Here is a 21,753-nt window from a genome sequence, read left to right on the forward strand (position 1 = left end):
CGCCCATATGTGCGCCCTCCCTGTGGCCCCGGAAGGGACAAATCTAATCTCATCTCATCAAGAAGACGCGATGAGATGAGACGTATATGCAAAACATTATTTTAGAATATCAACTGAAACTTCAAGACGAAATGTTTAAAGGTTTTAAAGCATCAATTGGATGAAAACATGTTTTATTACAGCAGGCAGACGGCAGTGGCCTTAACAGAATTTGCTTCACTTTATTATAAAAAATGATTGCACATAGAAGCAGTCAAAGGCCTGTAAATATGACTAAACATACAATAAATAAGATGCTAATTGACTGGAAACAACAACACAGCAGGAGTGGTAAAACACTGAAAAGGTAAAGGGTTTTAAAGGTAAAAAGGAACGGCTAACTTATGCAATGCATTCTTCCTATAGCCGTCTTTGCAGTCCCTAAAGAGTAGCAAAATAATTCTCGCTGCCTTTCTGTGAGTTTTCCAAGCTTCAGGGCAGATTGTATAAATGAATGAGCTCAGTTTTAAGTCATAAAAAGACAGATCCTCTCATCTCCACTAGAGGGAGACGCCTTGTTATAAAAGGAACCTGCCCGAAATAAAAGAAAAGCCCACCAAATCACTGGAAGGCTTGTGAGGTTGAACCCAGCCGAACTTCTTTGAGGTTATCCACAATGGTGTGTTCTATACATGCACCTGCTTCCGCTCAGCGCCTTGTGTTGACCCAGCTGAGCGTGTAGGAGCTGTGAGCAGTCGCTGTTGTCCGTTTTAGGACGTTGTGACCCTCTCCTGCTGAGCTGTGGACCAGCTTGAGTCCAGAAGCTTGGAGACCCTGTAAAACACTAAACCAATAGCGGAGCACTTCCTCATCGGTTCCGCCCACCTCAAATCCTGCCCACTGCAGGTGGATCGTGGCAACCAGATGATGAACGCTCTGCAGAGTTCCAGATTCTATCCAGTTCTGGAAAACCCGCCATTCGGCACTGAGCAAGTCTACGTATAGGAAGTCAACCTGAAACGATAAGAAAACACAAATCTGTTTGTCCATAGTGGCCTCACTGTTGTTCATTAACATTTATTCATACCAACTCCATTACTGTTACATCTGAATCTAAATACCGAGCATAAATGAGCGAGACACTGGCTCTTTTTCTACAGTAATAACATATAGAGAAATCTCCACATACAGAGCCCTGGCTACTCTCAGGTGACAGTACCTTCTACGCACCATCCTCCTGCCTCCAACAGGAGTGAGGATCACTATATAAACAATAACTCCTCATCACCAGAGGTTCAATATACTTTCTATAAGCGTCACAAACTTTTGGAATGCACAGTAGTTCCCTCTTGTGGTTGCAGGATGCAACTCAGCCCATGTGTGATTCACACACTTAAACTGTTGCCATGGCAGCCAGGGATGGCGCAGAGCCCTGTTGCTATGGGAACATACAAGTAGGAGAGCTTCCCGGGTATGTTGGGTCAAAAAGACTCAAAGGTATGTTAGCTTGGCGCCGTTTCTCCAAATGTCTGTGTGTCTTACTGTGCGATGTCCCAGAGCTGCTATGATGTCTGCCAGCGTTTGAGAAATGCCGTCCATGGTGCTTCGCTTCCTGTGCCTGCGATTCTTTGGAGCACGCCACTCTAACCACGTCTTGTGCCTGCTGACCGCGCCTCCATCACCATGGTTACTGGCCAAACTGTTGCCAGGGTGACCACCAGATGCATTGGAGTTGCTGGGATCAAACCTGTGGACTTCGCATTCCAGCAAGGACACTGTCCTGAGAAACTCGGCATCTCCTCTATCCATGCTATTAATAGAGAGAAGGGGTTTACAGATTATTGCACACATGATTAAATATGCATTGCATTGTTTCCGTCAGTGGTAATAAGACAATGAGAGGCAGGGACAATATCAGAGACACACCTAAAGGAGTATGCAACACACGGCCTATTTTCAACTAGAAAGAGCCAGTCCTCGGCACACAACAGCCAGTGGGGAGGGTTGGAAGGGGGCTGTGACGCCTGAGCCTGACCTGGAGACAAAACCCTGGAGCAGTTTAGCTGGAGGTAGAGAGAATATGACAGGAGTGATCACACAAGATCCTTTGGGTCTAGGAAGAGACTATTTCCCATGCCCAATTGTGAAATGTGGTGTTACACTTGTGTTGTTAGGAAATGGCAAAACATCCCTGTCCTGATCTCAGTTGCTGTTACAATTTCCTCTTACATTTAATTCTTTTCTTCAAGTTATTTGCTTTTTGTTGGAAAGAGGAAACTTTAATTTAAACTTTAACCCTGTGTTTCCTTGTAGCGGCAGTGTACGGATTCTTGCATTTTAGAACTTTGCAGAGTTTGTAATTGTTTATCTTTTTGTCACTATACGTCTGTATTATTTTGCACAGGTCATATATAGTCAGACTTACGACAATAACGTACCACATATATAAGGTATTGTTTAAAATTGCACAGTGATAGATTCAGATATTACACCAAAAATGCAGACAATAATTTGTTTTTATGTTGACAGAATCACAACAGTTTGTTCTTAAATGATAGTTTTGAGTGGTGTCTTGGGTCATCATACCTGTGGTCTGGTGATGTAGGCGAGGATACGAGAGAGCTCTGCTGAGAAAGACGGCTTGTCCGCAGCCCATGGCATCACCTTCAATGCCTTAACTGTCTGAAAGCATACGTATTATTGTAAGAATACCAAAAGTATAAAGAACAAACACCGATCTATGGATAATTCTGTGGCGTCTGAATCATATATAGGAATGAGACGTATGTGGGGTACTGTCCATCTCCTGCCCCAGGTATGAGTGATAAGTAGTGAGGTCACAGGCACTGACCTCAGTCCTAATTTGCCCAAGGCACTGTAACCAACACATGCTCTCTCAAAGCAAACCCCCACCCAGCTCTGAACACTATGGTCACCATGGCAACCCTGTCGGGGTGGGGGTGATGATTCACAAAAATGAGTCAGAGAATTTAGCCTTGGGCCGAAAGAGAGACAGTGTGAGAAAAAGAATGGGGAAAAAAGAGTGAGCGGTGGGGAGGGTAAGGAGAGAAACAATGCGCCCACGCCATGAGCACAGGTGAAGGGTGAAGCTTTCTGGAACTGAAGAGCAAAGACAGAACAGCTGTCACCTGTCTCTGATGTGGGTTCTGTGCAGCGCTCCTCTCCTGACCTCACCTGTTCCATGTCTGTAATAATTTACAGAGCAGCTCAACACTGAGCCAGCACAATGAACAAAGCTGAAAGGTTAGATTTGATTATACACCTTAAAGATTCAGCCACACCAAATTTAAGGTTGTATTGGGAAAGTACTGTATAGATACACTTAGATTCGGAACAAATCCTAAAGTTAAATAGTAAATATACTGAGTACATTGATACACTGGACAGCAAAAAAAACAGGATTTATACATTCTTTATCAGACTTTCCACTGTAGATTTAGTAAGTTTTGACTTAACTTTAGAGGGCACTTGTTAAAGTGTTACCCAAGAGGAAACAAGTTTAAAATCTAGGCTCCCCACAATCCAGAGAAACAGTCTGATAAATAAACATGTGAGGGTATAGAGGAAGTGTTTGTTTGTGGCTTTTTTTAACCAGTAGAACAGCATAAAAATCCTTTGGATAATGTTAAATATCACTTCTAAGGTTAAAGAAAAACTCAAAAACAAGTTTTTTCATGTTCCGGTTTACCTTGCGCGAGAGCATCTCGTTCTCGTCCTCGTAGGCTCGTGCCACCGCGTGCCCCTCCACCGCCTCTATAAGAGGTCGGCGGCTCGTTGGTTTCCAATGGCGTACGTTTCTCCCCGGGTCGATGTTAATAACGGAAAAGGCGATGGCGCCCTCCCGTCCTTCCGAACCCGGCCTTGAAGTCCGAGGTAAGCGCGGCCCGATGACAAGGAGCTGGAGCGTGAGGAGAAACGGCGGGACCAGGAGCACCAAGGAGCGGAGCGGGAGAGCATCGCGGCGCCACCACCGCGCACAGGTACGCATGCCTCCTCCGTGGGGGCACCGGTGTCGCCTACATCTCCTAAAACCCGCCGAGACCGGACTTTTGTTGCTTGGCACGGAAGAAAGTCCAGCTGAGAAAAGCCCTCCTCCCCTTTCCTCTCTGACCCCTTGAGTGTTTCTTTCTACCCCCGGGGAGAATTCAGTGATGACGAAGCACATTCCTCTGTCCGATGGTGGCCTTATATGATCTCTTTTTTATGTTAATAGAAACGCGTAACACATCAAATGTGTACGTCAGGAAGCCATAAATATAACCTTTTGTTTTAGATTTATCAGTTATTAGATCAATATACGTATATAAGTATATCAATATAAGTGTTGTGTGCACCAAATACACCGAAAATGAAACTTAAATATTAACCTGATAATATGGTGACTTGCTAAAGGAAAACACACTAGTCTACCCTACATCAACATAGGCCACTATTAAAAGTAACAATTATAATTAATTAAAACCCATTATCATTATTGCCTGTCCTGAATTTTCCGTTGCTTTGATATTACTCTCACTTTTGAATATTTTTCTTGAACATTTAAAGCCTATTGTGCATTTAGTGGTTGCTGGTTTGTTTGTTTTTACATCAAAATGGTTCTTGATGTATTAATGTAAAGAAACTGACGGAGATTTTCAGGTGCACAGCAGATTTTATAATCTACGCTGTCCTGAACCAATGAATGTAACTGTTGTACACTGGTGCATGATGGGAAGAGAAATAGTCTAATAAAAAGACATTGTTGGATAAATATAAAAATAAATGTCTGAAGACAGAGATGTCGTACGCCCCCCCCCCCCCTTGTAGTGGTGTTGACAGTGTGTGTGTGTCCTGTTCCACAATACAGCGGAATGTCAGCGCAAACACAATTCCTCCAGACATGTTGCAGTCTATTTAGTCAGCCTATTGCCAAACTGCACGCAGTAGACAGCCAGTAAACTCCCCCCATCTGTTTTCTTTTCTTTTCTTTTCTTTTTTTTTAACTCCCTGACAAGCACACATCTGTGTTTAAGCTCCATATGTGCAAGCGAGGATATGAAATGAGAGTGAGCCCTCTCTGCCACTGGTTCCATCATCACCCTTCAGCCCATTTCCTTATTTAGAAGAGGAATTTCTGGATCCAATGCATTTCTGTGCTTTTTGTTTCAGTATCTAAAACCTCCATGGCACTCTTTTCTGATTTCCTCAGTCTGGTCGCTTTCCTTCCCCTCCAACACAATCCTCCACTCCCAACCATCCATTCCTCTCCTCCCCTCCCTTTCACTCCCTGTCGAATTGTGTCCTTGACTGAACTCGTGCTCACAGTCCCAGACAGCCTGGGCAAAGCCCAATACTCTTGGAGGCTCTTAAACACACAGACGCGCACGCTCTTGCACACACACTCCTTAAAAAAAACCAGTATGCTACATACAAGTTTACCAATGGCAAGAACAGAATGTGTATTTAAATATTTTGCACCTCAGATACATACATGATATGTAACAGACAGATATACATTTTTGTCATCACAAAACCACTAAACAACACAGAAACCACAGAAAAAAGGGAGAGAGTGAAAGAAAGAATGAGGCCCCACCAATACACTGGTATCTGGGGATTCACTCCGTTTGACCCCACAGGCACGCACACACACAGACACACAGTCGTACATAAATGCAGACATAAAAATATGTTGCTGTGTTCCAGAAGTCACGCGATCAGAATGTTCTCACACTCACACACAGAAAACGATGTTCACTTTGGGGCAGTTGTGTGATGTCTCTTTCCCTTGTAGTTAAAACAGCAAAACACAGGATGTTGGGTCTCCATGCTGCAGTTATCTCCCCCCAGAGCAGAGACACCACAGCAGCAACGCTGGAGAGCATGTTGATGTCAGACTTTTCGGAGTGGGGGGGGTTCCTAGCTTTGAGCTGGACTCATATGTACAGATGCTGGTGTTTCAAGAGCTGAAACTGGTTTTAGTCGGCATTTCTCTTATGGTACACAATGTGTGGAGTGCACAGCACAGGGCGCTCGCTAGGCTCATAGCATTTAAAAAGTTGACTTAGGCTCAGATGCGTTTAGGACACAAAACAAAAATGCGGGGTTTGTATTAGTCAAGTGCAGACCAGAGTTGCTGGTTTAGCAGAAGAGAGGAGAACAGAGAAACAACACCGAAAGAGAGCGCGAGAGAGAGAGAGCAGAGTGATTTTAGCTTTTCCACATTGCGGATGTACAAGACTGGGTGCGTTTAGAAGCTGACTTCTGAGAAACTAGAAGTCTGAGTACGACCTAAAATAGTCAGAAAAAGGGTTGCCTCTGTCCTTCAGTGTCTGGTATTTAGATGTCAGCTCCTCTTGACTGTTCCCTCTTTCCAGCACAGGATGTCAGAGGGTACACGTGTATGAGTTTGCATTCATGTGTAGGTAGTACAATAATCTGCACATGCCTGTGTTAGTGTGTGTCTGTGCGTGCGTGCTTGCATGCATGCTTGGGCGTAAAACTGCATTTGATCTTGATTGTCAGTGCTGGAGAATTAAAGCTTTACTGTCCAAAACCGGCAGCTAAATTCTCACCCTTCGTTTCACAGTCTCACAAAAAGTCGTCTTACCAAAAAATGTCTGCAAATTTGCAAAAGCTTGAATTGAATGCACCTGAAAGAAAACAGAAGGAGCAAGAAGAAGAGAGATACTGTAATGTGGGACTGATACAAATTGGACTGCACAGTGAGTGACACCTTAACTACTTAGCGTAATCACTGCTGTAGTCTGAATTTATGGATTCACATTTGTACGAAGGAGATTTTGAGGGGTTCTAATGGGTTTGAGACAAAAGTAACACACCCAGTTGGCTAATGAATATGCCCAACTTGACCTGGAGACCCCTAAAAGAGCTATATAATTAGTAATCACATCTTCCGTCACTAATTACGTGGAGAAATTTGCCAATATTGCAAAACCCTAACATTGTCCATGCAGCATCCTTTTAAAAGTCAAATGAGAAGGACTTTAAGCTTGAATTATACAATTTAACCAAACACCCCTTTTAAAATTTACATTCAGACTAATGCTGCTGCAGCTTCCTGCCTGTGTCAAAGTTCAACAAGCTCACCTGCTGTTACAGGCTGGTAACGCTGAAGCTGTCATCACTGGCTGGGTCCAGGAGCTGGCACAATACACCAACTCCCTGAGATGATTGTGAAGGGTAGCGGTGTCCTATACCCTGATAGGTTTGGTGGGAGTAACTGCTAGTGTCCTCCTGATGGGGCGAGGAGTCCAGGGAAGGTTTGGGGTATGGCGAGTGAGGCAAGGCGCCCTGGCGATGGCCTGTGGTCATAGCGTGCGGTGTTAATTCCCGCTTGTGTTGGAGCAAGGTTGACGACGGGGTGCACTCCTCGTAAAGCACAGGCGTCGAGTGGGAGTGGAGGCTGGGGCTTGGGTGTGACTGCGTATGGGAGGAGAGGTGAGGGTTGGGGTGTGTGTTGTGGTGAGGCTGGCTGCTGGTGTGAGGGGTCGAGTGGGAGAGTGGGTTGCTCTGGAGTTGTGAGATGGAAAGCGTGTTGTTGTGAGAGCTCAGGTTGGGATGTGTGTTTTGCTGATGAGTATCATGAAGGCTCGGGGTCATATGGCTGTGTGCGTTTGCATTTGGGCTATTGAGAGGATTACCATGTGTAGTTCCATGAGGACTGGCGTGTGGGTTATTCTGCGGCTGCAAGACCGTGGTTGCGTGAGTGCTGTGTGAATGGGGGCTGGGACTGCTGCTATGGGATGTCTGTCCATACCAGTAGGGGGAGCTGCAGTAGTTGGGAGAATCATACTGAAGGAACTGTTGGTCTTTTGGAGGGGGGCGATGCGGAGGACTCAGGGAAGTCCCACAGTGGGGTGTTAACCGTGGCGAGGGAGAACAGGAAGGGGAGAAAGCCTTGGACGGGACTGGATGGTAGGACTGGGGTGGAGGAGGAGTGGGCTTGGGAGGGTAAGGGGGTGAAGAGACACTGGGAGAGAGGGAAGAGGAGGACTCGCCAGGATATAAGGCTGGATATCGCTCTTCAGATGAAGGGGTGGATGGGTGGGCGGAATAAGGGGAAAGGTACTCACAGGGCTCCTGGAGGTAGTTAGATGGTGGTGCAGGGTTGGGAGTGGCCAGGGGAGAGAGGCTACTACTGTCTCCGCTGAAATAGTCCAACCCATCCTGGAATGGCCCAGACCCTTCTGGACCTCCAGCAGATGCTGCTCCTCCTAGTCCAGATGCAGAGACAGCCTTGCCCCTGCCTTTGGCGGCTGACAGTCGCTCTCTCTGACATGGAGACAAACCTCCCCTCCCTCCCCTGGACCCACGGCCCCTACCTCCCATCCCTCCACGCTTAGCTCCAGGAGTAGGTGTTGGGGAAGGACTGGATGGGGAATCAGACAGTAAGTTGGAGCTCCCTTCCTTTTCAGATTGTGGTTCAATCCGTTTCCTGCGACCACGGCCAGGTTTTGCGGATCCCCCACTCTGGAACAAGACATTTTGGCTCCAGTTATAAGAGGGTGCCGAAGCACTGTCGTGCCAATCCATCATCAACTTCTCCAAGCTAGACAGACTTGACTGGCCACCTTCTCCTCCGACAGGTATGTCCTCATTCTGCTTGTAGGTACCTCCTGTCAAACTAGGTCCACCAGTGGTGGCAGTAGAGCCAAGATGTATAGAATCAGAAGAGGATTCTGATAGACTTTCAGGAAAAGGTTGTCGTTTGGCCTTCTGGGGGGTGTAGTTAGAGATGTCCAAGATATCTTTTGACTCATTAGAGCCATGTTCACCGTAGCCGTGGTACTGGTGCCCAAAGCTATCTGTGGGCCACCCACCAAATCCTTGTCTAAAAAAGAAATGGAGGAAATAACCAACATTAAAACTTAAATACACAAATAATGCTCAGCATCATATTAATTAAATAATAATAATAATGGCAGAAAATGGAGAAAGTTGTAATACCATGTTTTTACCCTTGCTTTTCCAAAAGAAATACAATGTATGAATGTTTTTCACACATAAATAGTGGATGAATTATGTGTGACACTGACAAACAAAATGGACACATTCAAAGTGGTTACTGTTGCAAAGAAATGAACAATCAGTGATTTGTAGCTTTACCCTTTTGATGCTTAAGAAAATATTGAATACATTTTCAGTAAAATGCTGCCAAAAATAGGATTTACCTGCAGCTCCACTGACTGGCGTTATAGTGTTTATAAGCATCTGAAGTTGAAGAGATGAAGGGGTTACTTTTAGTTACAGACATGAACCCTCCTCCTGCTGATGTCGCTCCTGGAGACTCTCCCCTCGCCATAGAGGAATGACCAACTGCAGCAAATCCACTGTAGCCTCGCTTGAATGCTGTCTGATAACTAGAGAAACCCATATGACCAACGGCGGCGCCCTTGCCGCTGCTGGGTCCTGATCCATAGGCAAAGCTGCAATCAGAGGATCTCTGCGGTACTGCAGGAGAAGAGGAGGAATAAGAGGAGCAATAGGGACCGTAGGACGTTGGGTGGGAGGAACTAGGAGAATGTGAAAGTGTTGGAGGAGTAGTTTTGGGATAAGATGAAGTAGCAGGTGATGATTGAGGAGGGTTCCCGTAGCTGAATGAAGGCCTTGCTGAAGAGCCATCCAGCTGGCCAGAACAATCCAGACTAGCACTCGCAACCTTGTTGCTCCATTTTGGGAATGCAGGTGACCAGCTGTGCCTGGCAGCTGGACTTGATGGCTCATAACCAATGGTTGAAGGAGGTTTGCGTGGATCTGACCGCGGAGAAGACATGTCCAATAGGTCAGATGAATCGTCTGAATCAAGGAGTGACCGGAAATATCCAGCAAACAATCCCTGTGCGTCCTCCCCGCCAGGTCCAACCAGTCTGATGGCGCCAGGGTTACTGTAGGCACCTCCTCGTCCAAGTTCACATGAGGAAAAGCTCCCCCTTGGAGACCCACAGAGTTGATATCCACTAAAACATTTCTCTTTACTTATTTCCATCTCCTCGCCCCAGCTGCCTGCCCCATTGGGCCAGTCTTGTCCAATGGGCATTCCGTCCCCTTTATAGGCACCATTTTTTCTGACACGCTTCTTTCTGACTTTTTCCCCAGGCTCTGTTCCTATGATTCCTCCTCCTCTGCCAACCCCACCTACACCCTTTCCCCTTTTCCTGGGTAGTCCGTGCTCAGAAAGGAGACTTGGTTTGCGCTTTTTTCCAATTGATTCAAAGAAGTCACTGAAGGTGCTCCGGTTGCGCATATCACCAATCCCCCTTGATATTCCTCCACCTCTTCCAGCGCCGCCTCCTCTGCCACCCCGTGGGCGTCTAAAACCAGTGAGCCGATGAAGCAGCGTGGATATTCCGGGATTTTCCAACTCCGTATGAAAGCTGTCTGGTTCACTGGGAGTCCAGCAGCGCGGTGGGGAGCAGCGTCCAGTAGCCAGAGGCTGGCGATTTAAAAAGGCCAGTTTGGACAGAACATCCCCATACTCTGTTTTTACATCATTCGTATCATTCACATAGGATGGATAAGGGGAGGGGAGTTTAGTCCGACGTCGCCTCTGGGGCTTCTTGGCAGCGTCCCCATTCCCACCAACATTACCAGCATTCTGAGGCTCCCCCGGTATTCCAGGCAGAGGCTGTTTAGGTGGTCGTCCACGCCTGCGTTTAAGAATAACTGGTAGTTCCCCAGGAGGGAACATGACCATGACACTCTTTCCATTGTTCTTCATGCGGAGAAGTGCGGTCGGCTCTTTAACTCCCTCTGCACCCTCAAGCCCACCATCAGGGCCTCTCTCTTGTCCTGTAATTGTTTCCAAATTAGAAATCTTGTAGCTCTTCTGACGGCGGCTTAGACTAACTGGTATGCGGGCCACCTTGACAACAATCTTCCTCACCTGTGGACCAGAGAGACAGACATGAAACCAAAGCCCCTATTGTGTGGTATGCGAAGTACAAGTACAGTTCTTTTTAATTGTGTCAACTTACACCCACAAATCGTCCACGCCTCTGACTGCTAGACGACGGTGTCTCTAATTCTGCAAAAGGTTCTTGCCTCACATTTAGTAGAGCTGCAGTGATGGTAGATGTGTTCGAAAAAGAAAGTTGAGGGGCAGCGCGGTGAGCCAGGGCCTGGGCTGCCTGACGCTTCCTCATGACACTTTTAGGTGCTGCTTTGTGGACAGATTTCAGCGCGGGCCTAGATCTAGATTTAGGCCCAGGTCTATGTCCAATTCTGGGCCCGGTTTTAGTCACAGCTTTTGGAACAGGTTTGGGTACAGTGAGAGCAAGAGTGATTTCAGTCGGAGAAGGGGCGATGGGAAGAACAGCTTCAATAGATGACGGCTGTTCTTTCTTACTGACAAAAGCCACCTCCTCTTCCTTAACCCCCCAGATCTTCTCCTCCAATACTTTGTCTTCCTCCTCTCCTCCCCTGTCCTTCTCCAACCTCTTCTCTCCATTGTCCAGACCTCGTCGCAGACGGGATGACTTGCGCACGTGACAGGGAAAGCGGGGACGCCCAGAGCTGCGCAGTGCATATTTCTTCTCTGCTTCCACAGGAAGAGGAGGGGAGGCTGGGTTGGGGGTTTGATCAACAGTGAGCGAACAGAAGGTTGAGGGCAAGTCTGTTTCTGAGCGCGGAGCTGCCATCTGATGACTGCCAGGGGCCAAAGGCGAGTGTTGAGGTGAATTTCCGTGTATGGCCTCTGTGAAGATTGAATTGGAGCTGCCTGGTGTTACAGAAGCTGCTTGTGGATTGATATCGATGTGTCCACAATTATCTGTCCCTAATTGTGAAATAGCCTGTGCACGAGACTCTGATTCTGGATGTGTTTGCATGTTTCTAATTGTCTGTAAAAATGTATGCCCATCGGCAGCACCATGAGTCTCTGTTTGCCTGCGGCGGCAGTTACTGGGCACCAGCCTCCTCTGTAAATGGAGGCCATTAGCCAGGGGAGAATTAGAGGAGGGGGGAAAGTGGTCAGAAGTAACCAGTGCAAGAATGTCCTTAGAAGGCTCCTGCGACCCTTCCTGGAGCCTGAGCTCCGTGGTCCAGAGGTCAGCCGCCGTTAGTCCCTCCAACCCTGCAACACATGCATTTCTGTTTGCCTGATTCCCCCCACAGCCCACTGGGGCCCCAGTTTGGCCTGAATGTATGTGTTCTGAAAAGCCACTCATTCAGTGGATATTATAGATGGTGCTACACAAGGAAATGAGGGTGATGCTTTGCGCTGTATGGATGAAAAACCTCCCGGCTGCTCTCTTCCTTTAACAGCAGGCAAGAGAAACAAAATCCAGGACCTGGAGACAGACATAAAAAGTAATTCTGATCAAAATATACAAATCTTGTTTGAGATTTACAATATACAATTCTTACTTTGTAAACTGTTATAAAATTGCAGCCGCAGTTTTGTTGCGTTGTCAACCTATTTGGCATTAAGCCATGTACTTAAGCATTTCAGTCCAGTCTGCTAACAACACCGCAACAGAATTACAATATTCAGATTAGATTTGCTATTCATATCCTTCTCAATGGGCTGTTACTTACCGAATGGTATATGGGTTGGTTTTGATTTTGATTCCAAGTTGATCTTCACTCTGTCTGCCTGACTGACTCTGTTCTGCAGGGGCTCATTGGGTCATCAATACTGCAGTGGAGCGCTTGCATACTTCTCTCTCCCTCGCCTCTGCTTCTGTCTTTTGCCCATGGTTGCTAGAGGGAGCGATAGAGAGACAGACATATAGACAGGAAGGGATTTGAGAGTTGTAGGAGGTACGAGACAGAGATAGGAGCATGGAGAAGGGTGGAGTAGAAAGCAAAAGATAATAAATGATTAGTACATTATGTCACAGCGCACGCCAGACCAGACTTGAATTAGTATTCTGGAGATGGTCGCACCATTTCATACCAAATTGCAATTAATTTTGAAATATAACTGATTTCCGAAATTCAACTAATGGAAAAGAGGAATGTAGATTTTAGGAGATGCCAAAAAGTGTTAACCGATCCATTCAACCGGATTTTCATAATGATATGTCTACCAAGATGTGAGAGTGGATGAATTATAAATCATAGCAGGCAAATAAAACTCATGTCTAGACACTACACATACACTGAAACTAACTACCATACTGAAATAAATTAGAAAGCTCTGGAAGGGTGCAACGATAATAATGATGCCTAAATAATCGCAGCCACCAGGGGGAAGCAGAGAGGTGATTATTAGCAAAGATGATAAGAGGATGGAGAGAATCTGAGAGAAAGACAAGTATGATGGAGGGATTAGAACAGCCCCAGCACTGAAGAGTCAGAGCAGTCTGTTAAGAAGTGGATAATGTGCTCTTAAACTCCATGTGTGCACCGTCAAACAAACTACAAGCATGCATATTCAAGACTCGCTCCAACCTCGCACAAGTCTGCAAATGCATAACCCTCTCCATTTGCAAACTTCCCTGCTGTACTTCCAAACATATGGCTATGATTAAGAGGGAGGGAAAAGGACAGCGGAGGGAGGAAGTGAAACGCACGAGATTGAGGGTGAGAAGGTATGAGGAAAGGGTAGTCAGAAGTCGAGAAAATGGGCAAAATAATTTAGTAAGGCAAGTGGAAAGATGGGCGGATTAAAAAAGGGAAATCGTAAAAGAAGGAAAAGAGCGGTAGGATTTTTGTTATAGCTTTAGCTTGACAAGAAGCAGACAAAGCTCAACATCTATAGAGATACACACAGACACACACAAACGTGCACAGTACATGCTTTCCTTAGCTGTTAGCTGCCCTCCCTCTGCCTCTGCCTCTCTCACTCTCCTTCTCACTTTCCCTTTTCCTTTAATTAACAGCATTCATTAATTAAAGCTGTGTCTGACCGGCATGTGAGAGAAGGAGAATAACACATGCTTTAATTAAACATGTGCGCATGTGAACGCACATTTATGCACAGTACACACACAAACACACAAATTTCTATCCTTTCTCTCTCATGCACGCAGACACATGCGCAGAGCAACACATCAACACATACCAGTACACAAAAGCACATTCAAACATACCCTTACAGCTTTATCCTCCCACACACTCACACACTGATTTGGACTTAAAGACATGCATGTGACACACGCACACATACAGCCATGCACAAAACAAAGACACATGTGCAAATATCCTGCTACTGTGCTCTGTGGGGGGGCATTCTGACAAGGCTTACATGCCAGCCAATCAAATGCTTCCGCTAAGATTCATTGTCTAAGCAAACAGCCCATCCATCAGCTGCCATTCCAATATAGCTGGAGTCAAAATGCATTTTGGTGCATTTTACTATGAATGGCCCAGAGGCTTTGAAAGAGGGGCGTCGTATTGTCTTTGTGAAAACAGCCCGTGGTGATCGCCGGTCCGACGGGATGATCTGTTGAATCTAGACAAGTTTTCGGGGCTGCCGTCTGTGTGCTCACAGGAAAGGCAACAATACAACATGCCCGCATGCCGGTAGCAAATGAGACAGAGGAACGTGTCTTTTATTTTTTTAGTTTGGACAGATGTGCATAGGAACAATTATTCTGGCAACTGTGGACTATATCTCTTCTGTCCCCATCCATCTCTCAGAGGGCTACCAACAGCAACCCTCTATGAGGAACTAGACCCTGTGCATGTAAGAGTGTGGATGCGTTAGTATGCGTGTGAATGTGTGCCTGCGCGTGTGCATGAATAGAAGTGTGTCTTCCTGGGTGTGTTTGTAAAAGCACTCACTGAGCTCTAGCGGGTGTGCAGTTGTTGCTAAGAGACAGGCAGCAGCACTGAAACAGCATGGTGGTGGTGGTGGGGGGGGTGTAATGTAGGGGACATGGAGGGGAGAGGGAGGTACTGTAGTGAGAGAGTGAGGTGGTGAGGGGAGGCGGGGGATGCTCCATAGAGAGGTTTAGACAGATAAGAAGAGGGGGGGAACAGAGTGAAAAAAAGAGATAGAGAGATGGAGAAAGTGTATCTGAGGCCATGAGGGGGTGGGGGAGGGGGGTCTGCAGAGACTGAAAGACGGGAGCTCAACGACCACTGGCCTCTCCTACCTCCACAGCACCTTAACCCAGATACAACTTCAGACTGCTGCTTTAACATGTCCAATCCACACGTACACAATAAAACATCCCTTACAAAAACACCCATCCTAAAACACTACAAGGCCACATGATGACTGTGCTGTTTTCGCCACGCATGAAGCGTGTTACTGCATCTATGATGTCCTACAAACATCAGTCCACATCACACTGAGAAAGAAATTAAGGAAATTAAGATTCTATGATTTATGAGTCCAATCAATTACCGGGGGGAAAGTGGAAATAAGAGTCATAATATTCAACTTAAATGCTTAAAAGTTTGATGTTATACACTTGACAAACATGCTGGGTAGAGAAATAAGATGGAGAGAGGCGTCCTGTTTAATATTCACTAAGACAGTCAAACTGTGCAAATTAAAAGGCGAAACGTCTGCAGTGTCGCCCAACAGGCGCAAAAACAACAAGTCCAATTTCAGCACAGTCCTTATAGGCTGGGCTTTTAGGAAGTTCCAGGTGCCACAGGCGCTCAGGACTAATGCGTCAGTGTTGCTGCTTCCACAAAACCGCAGCGACTCTCCACAACAGTGACCGATGTTGGCCTTGGATGGGCTGTAGCTTTGCGCGTTCCACAGCAGTCGAACAACACGGACCCTCAAACCCACCACCACCCACTCACACTCCCCTCACACTGACCTCTTCTCTTTCACCCACTCATATCCCACCCATCCTGATCCCTTCCTCCTGAACGAACCCCCCCAGCTTCAGGAAATTCCTAATGATCTCCATCATCAGCGTGCCGGGCTCCGTCTCTTGCCAAGAGAGTCAGCGCGTCCAAGCGCGCGCACAACAAACACTGCGCACAAAGTGCGTAAGTAAACGGAGAAGCGGCACGTAAACCATATGTTCAGACAACCGAAAAGACAGGCGGACGGACAGACCGACGCGTCTAACGTACAGACTTCACACAGTCCAGAGCAGTGGGCAGCCAAGGATGCACACAGGAGAGCAGAGAACTATCTTCAAACTGTGGAAAAGACACACACACACGCACACACACACACCATCTGACTGTCTCTGTGTCTGTCTCACTGTCTGTGTCTGTTTCTCCACAAACCTGTATATGCTGGAGTTATTTTTAAGACATGGAGGACTCTATTACCCCATTCCTCCCCCTTCCTCATTTATTTCCCTCACTATTCCCTTTCTCATCTCTCTAACACCCCCCCCCCCACACACACACACACACACACACATCCCACCCTGATTTTTTTCTCCCAGTCCCCAACAACCCTCCCTCATCTTCAACTTCGCCTGACTCTTCTCTCTCCCTCTCCCTCTCCCTCTCCTGCAGGCAGCTTCCTGGCGGTGTTGACGGCCGCCCCTTAGTCAAGTCATGTGACCAACCATGCCAGCTGGGAACAGCAAGACAGCGTGCACTTCTGTGTAGACACACGAGCACAAACGGGATTAAACACAGGAACATGGGAAGATTAAACCCACCACTTACCATTGTAGGTATGGCAAAAAAATACTGCCACTTAAGACACACACACACACACACACAATATCTCAATAATGTGTCTTTAGTTGAGTGGATAAAATAAGACACTGGCAGATGTTTTCACAGTATATTTTCTGACATTTTCGTTTTTAGCCCAAACAACCATTTTGTTAAAAGTTAAAAGTTTTCAAGGACAATTATAGCCTTTAAATCTTAATTGTGAAATAATTAATAAAATGAGTAATTTGACCCATTTGATGATTGGTTAATCAGTTATTTGCCGACTTAATAATGCACAAATAATGAGCATTTCAGATTTTCTTTTTTTGGTATTTAATCACTCTAAAAAGTCAGACGGCTTTAGACTCAGGGGCACTCAAAAACCACAGGCACACACAAACCAGATGCTTGGACCGGGACACACACTCAGACCTTCAGGCCTGTGATTTGGAGAGCGGGGGCCTCTGCGCTGCAGCCCTGACTTTCTGACTTCTCCCTCCACACTCCTGCTGCACAGTTGCTGTGGGAGACGCTGCCGCAGCACCCGTTGCCAAGGAGAAGGCTGCTGGCTGTTTGAGCAACAATGGCCGCCTTGTGAGCGTTGGAACTGTAGGTATACTGACAGCTCTTCAGCCGCAGTTTCAACAGGCCACTCAACAAGCGCGGGCAGCCACACAAGCTGCCCGGAGCGTCTGCCGAAGCCAAACAACCTGAGCTGTGGTCCGGAGGTGACGGTCACACACATACAAGAAACACAATGGAATTAGGATTTCCATTAATAGGAAACAAAACCATCGTGTCTTTGTCTCCATCTCACCACCTCTCTCACTACTCTTTTTCTCTATTATTTCTTTCTCCTTCCTCACCCCCCCCATTCTACTTTCTCACCCATTCCTCACTTGCTTATCCCTGCCTCGCCCCCTCTCCTTTTCTGTCTCCGGAAATGTGTCTTCTGTCTCACAAAAACACAGGCGCACACAAAATCATCCTGGTACAAACAATCACGGAGCACTGAGAGGGAGGTGCACACTTTCTGTCTTGGAAGGTAGTGAATCTCATCCTCCCTTGGGGGTGTTACACTTCCTCAGAGAATGAGGGAACGGGGGGAATGAAGGGAAATGGGAATGGGAAGAAGGGATGAGAAGGCGGAGGGGTCCGAAAAGAGGGGAAAGCGGCAGGTCCGTACCCACACAGCTTCCGGGGTGTTGAGTTTCTGCTCATGGCGATGGGATAATGCTGAAGTCGCACCGGTAAATATTTGAGATGGCAGTGAAGTCAAATTAGGTGGCGTGCGCGCCTGCAGAGGTTGAGGAGAATCGCTAACAAGTCGCAGATCTACGCGGCGATTTGGTGCCTTAACACACGTCGCCAGCTCGCAGAGCGCGGTGATACCTGACGCGTGACAGACGCGGGTTCAGAACCTCAGAATCGTATGTAAGCATGTTGATTTGCAGGTGTGTGAGAGAAGATGGGTGTGTGTTGTTGTTTTGTGCATCTGTGTCTGTGTGTGTGTGTGTATCTGTGTTTTCCCCATCTCTCTCTTTAATAATTGAGCTGATTCTGTCCAGCTTGTTAGGGAGGTACACAGCAGCTTCACACTCCTTCTCGCTCTCTTTCTCTCTCCCCCCTCATCCATCCATCTTGCACTCTACCTTCATTTATCACTCTCCTTCCATTCTGACCCCTCTGTCCGTTCTCTCTATCTCTCGCTCTTTCGTCTCTGTCCCTTCCCCCAGCACTCCTCTCCCACTTTCTTTGCAAATCCCTCCTGTTCTTTGACCCCCCCCCCACCTCCCTCGCCTCTCAGAGTTTCACCCCCACCACCTCCACCTCCCTCTGCCCTCCATCATCCCTCTCCTCCCTCCCTCTATCCTCCAGAGGTGAGAGGTCGAAGCTTCCTCTCCACTGTCAGACTAAAACCGGCTGCAACCAGCCCTGTTGGGAAGTGTTGGGGGGGCTATTTTGAAGGAGACAAGGCAGTTGGGGAGATTGGTCAGGAAAAGACACAAGAGAGATGAAGAAAGGGTGTGAAAGAACAACAGATACCCCCGTGATGGGGGGCAGAGGGGTTAAAAGAGGAAAGTATTTGAGTCAGTGTCTGCTGCGTGGAGCAGCATTTTATGAATGTATAGTGTGGGAGGTGATGGATGGAAACCTACAAACACTGCTTATACTAATGCTAAATGGTTTCTGTGTGTGGGTGTGTGTGTGTGTGCGCATGTTTGGGCACACCTGCTTGTGTGTGGGAACTGAACTACATTTACCTGCATGTGGCAGAGGCAGATTACAGATAGCAAAAATACTAAATAATAAAAAAGTAATTTCAAATGCGCGCAATAAAATCAATCAGTTCATATTCTGGAGGAATCCCAAGTGCTGAGTAATGTAAGCTGATTCATTCCCAACACTGCTGTAAATCCCCTTCTTCTGAACATACGTACAGCGTGCGTCCATGGTGATCTTCAGCTGACTTTCCCACGACTCTGTGTTGTGTAAACTGCACATCTAGAAGCCATCAAAAGCTTTGTGGCCTTCAGGTTTCACCAGGGTCACTGTCTGGATGCATATGGAGATAGTGAAACACTGCCTGGTGGCTCCATGAAATTTGAATTTTGTGTGTGCGCAGTTCCAGTTTAGACTTGATAAAACGTCACTCTGGTAAACCTCTATTCAATTATTCAACAGGTTGGGCCGTCTTAAACTTCTAAAAGCGCAAGTAAACAAAGAAAAGAAGGCAATGACGTAATGATCAGTCTTGCAGGCCTTCGCCGGCTGCATGATGAGCTTCACATCTGGACTAAGGCACCCTCTGTGCTGACAGGGAGAAAGTGGGGGAAGGCCTGACTGGTGGAGCTGTTAGCTGTCATATCGGACAGGTGTAACCCACTCGCACGCTCGCACTTGCCTGTGTCTATGCACAGCATAAACAAAAGGTCCACCACTGGGCCGGTCTCATGTCTTTCAACACACACGCACGCACATTCTAACCCCAACCCTAAAACCACGTCTTATCCCTCAAACGGTCCTTTAATTGTGAGGATCAGCCAAAATGTCCTCATTTTCCAAAAATGTTCTCACTTTGCTACCACAATCTGGAAGCTAGTAGAAAAACACTTCGATGTATACGTGCGCACAAATACGCACTCGCGAAGCCTTAAAAACGAGACAATGTGTGTTAGGTGCATTGACCCTGTCAATGAGGACAGGAGGAACATCAACGGAGCTACAAGGCCGTTGCTATGACAACTAGCCCCACTCACATAGGTAGAAAGCACAATAGGCCTAACCTGTTATACATTCCCTGTCTCGCGCAGACACACACGCGCACACACAGAGGGCCATGCACTCAAGAAAAGTCTGACAGACAGCGGCTGCGTGCCAAGGTAAAGCCATTTCCTTTTCATTCCACCATTCAGACGGCTGAAATTATTCATTGTGTCCAAGTGGGCCCACCAATAAGAGAACTCACTCGTCAAGCAGCGACCGAGAGTGAGACTGTCAGACAGACGGACAAGCAGACAGACAGTCAGAGCATCACTGTGAATACTAAGAGAACCTGCACTAGGGCAGACTGTGCACGTCTCTGAGGGACCCTTAAATAACGAACTGTCACTGCCCAGACATTGACATTGACTTCTCTCTCCTCCTCCGCCTCAGTTTCTCGTGCACTTTTTTTCCCATTTTGCCTGCACCCCCCCCCCTTTTTTTTTCTCCCCTAAGCACTAGGAGACAAGAACTGATAATCACAACCATCAGTACGCTGTGTCTCTCCAGCACGCCGGTTCTCTTGCCACTGCAGGATGTTCTGCTGCTGCTGTGTCCTGCCTCACTGCCCTGACAACTCGGGGGGGAGGGAGGGGGCTCACTGGGATGGAAACCCCTGGAGCTGGGCTGATGCTCACTTCAACTCTCATGTGGCTCCTGTTTACGTGGAAATCAAACATCTGTCCATCAACGTGGGCTCGCAGCCAAACCTCTGGTATGAGATTTATGCGGACCCTGTGTCGGAAAACTAACATTAAAAAAAACTCGGTAGGGAAACTAAATAAATAATAAGAGTGCGCGTGCCAGTAGTGTGGCGGTACCTGGGGAGATATTATAGTGTAGCACTGCCCACAATATACAGGGATAAGGTGGGCAACGGACTACACATGGTCCAGCGCCTGCAGATTCAGCCACATCACGCGTGTTTGTGTTTGCAGATCAGAATTTAATTCCTCGCCACACGCGCTGCGGACCCGCGGCGGTAAAGCCCTGGTGACCCCGCAGCAGGAATGCGGGGCTCGAGTAAAAACTCAGACGGACGCATCCAGTGGTGCGCAGCACAAAATTAAAGAACATTATTCGCCGTTGTGGACACACACGCACTTACCGTGGAAGAGAGTCTGCGTGGAGTTGAGGGGGGGGGGGGGGCTGCTGCTCGCGGTGCCTGGCGGGGTTCGCGACAGTCGTTGGCGGTGTTTCACTCACTCTCCCCGCCCGGGTCAAGGAGCTGTAGCCAGGACTGCTGCAGCCATCAGCAGACAGCCGTTCCCCTTCATCTGGGCTCCCCGCGTCGGAAGGAGACGGTCATTCCGCGTAAATTTAACGTTGTCTCCTCCCGCCGTCGCGTGCCACCGTCTCAGAAAAACCGCTCCTCTGGCTCACATCATTCTCCGCACCCACAAGGATGTGAACGCCACAGCGCTAAAGCTGCACGGAAAATCGGAAAATGACAAGAGGCGATGTTGTTTCACAGTTTGGGCTCCAATTACGTCGCTGTCACGAGCGCGCTCGCGCCCCGTGCGTTGCTTCGGTGACAGGTTTGGGACTCCCCGGTATGCGGGAGGCGAAAACCGTCCGTGCGTCTCTGCCTCTGCAATTCCAGCGCTCTGTCTCTCGTGCGCCCCTGTCTCCAACGTGCCTGACTGTCAAAACCATCCGGGTATCCGTAGCTGGCCTTTTGCCGCACCTCTGGAACTATGGGAACAGTAGTTTACACTAGACTTAAGGACGACGTGCGCATATTCTGACAAGAATGAACAATAAATTCCTATAATGTGGGACCATTCGCATCGATAGGAACATAATTTAGCTTAGAAGTTTATCTCGATCTGGAACCACTTTAATTCTGTTTTAAAAAAAAAGGATGAATGAAGCTTTTCTTTAATGGACTTTGAGGACACGCACTAAAATATCAACACAGCAACATATTATAAACACTTATTAAGAACACTTCTT

The 21,753-nt window shown here is 47.3% G+C and overlaps 1 protein-coding gene and 1 long non-coding RNA gene across 9 annotated transcripts; one reads left to right on the plus strand and one right to left on the minus strand.

The window, feature by feature from the left end:
- Nucleotides 1–131: 131 nt before the first annotated feature.
- On the minus strand, nt 132–21,510 carry LOC105417128 (methyltransferase-like protein 24). Of its 7 annotated transcripts, none has more exons than XR_003890371.1 (11): nt 20,906–21,510; nt 12,538–12,702; nt 10,977–12,290; nt 9,174–10,885; nt 7,090–8,833; nt 3,689–6,632; nt 3,129–3,185; nt 2,566–2,661; nt 1,906–2,014; nt 1,522–1,789; nt 132–993 (listed from the first exon to the last, which is right to left on the minus strand). XR_003890371.1 is itself a non-coding variant. In XM_029845544.1 (6 exons), exons 3-6 carry the CDS (start codon nt 2,633–2,635, stop codon nt 688–690), a joined length of 753 nt encoding a protein of 250 aa, XP_029701404.1. In that variant the 5' UTR covers nt 2,636–2,661; nt 3,129–3,185; nt 3,689–3,816; the 3' UTR covers nt 135–687. The 7 variants fall into 7 exon arrangements, 3 of the variants coding, with proteins under 3 accessions (XP_029701404.1, XP_029701403.1, XP_011607194.1); XR_003890369.1 differs by having other exon boundaries at nt 1,906–2,042; XR_003890370.1 differs by lacking the exon at nt 3,129–3,185.
- Nucleotides 3,844–17,559, plus strand: LOC115251854 (uncharacterized). Of its 2 annotated transcripts, XR_003890373.1 has the most exons (3): nt 3,844–3,980; nt 16,384–16,543; nt 17,051–17,559. It is a non-coding gene; the product is annotated as an uncharacterized lncRNA (long non-coding RNA). The 2 variants fall into 2 exon arrangements; XR_003890372.1 differs by lacking the exon at nt 17,051–17,559 and having other exon boundaries at nt 16,384–16,783.
- Nucleotides 21,511–21,753: the final 243 nt, after the last annotated feature.

Source organism: Takifugu rubripes, chromosome 12, assembly GCF_901000725.2.
Source record: "Takifugu rubripes chromosome 12, fTakRub1.2, whole genome shotgun sequence".
Lineage (NCBI taxonomy): Eukaryota > Metazoa > Chordata > Actinopteri > Tetraodontiformes > Tetraodontidae > Takifugu > Takifugu rubripes.

Bases quoted from the DNA above. Each gene is read 5' to 3' on its own strand.
- LOC105417128 (XM_029845543.1), bottom strand. From the start codon at position 2,640: ATGCCATGGGCTGCGGACAAGCCGTCTTTCTCAGCAGAGCTCTCTCGT. The intron at 1,790-1,905 runs GTGTGTCTCTGA...CTCTATTAATAG, and splicing joins TGTGTTGCATACTCCTTTAG to CATGGATAGAGGAGATGCCG. The intron at 994-1,521 runs GTAAGACACACA...TTATCGTTTCAG, and splicing joins CAGCTCTGGGACATCGCACA to GTTGACTTCCTATACGTAGA.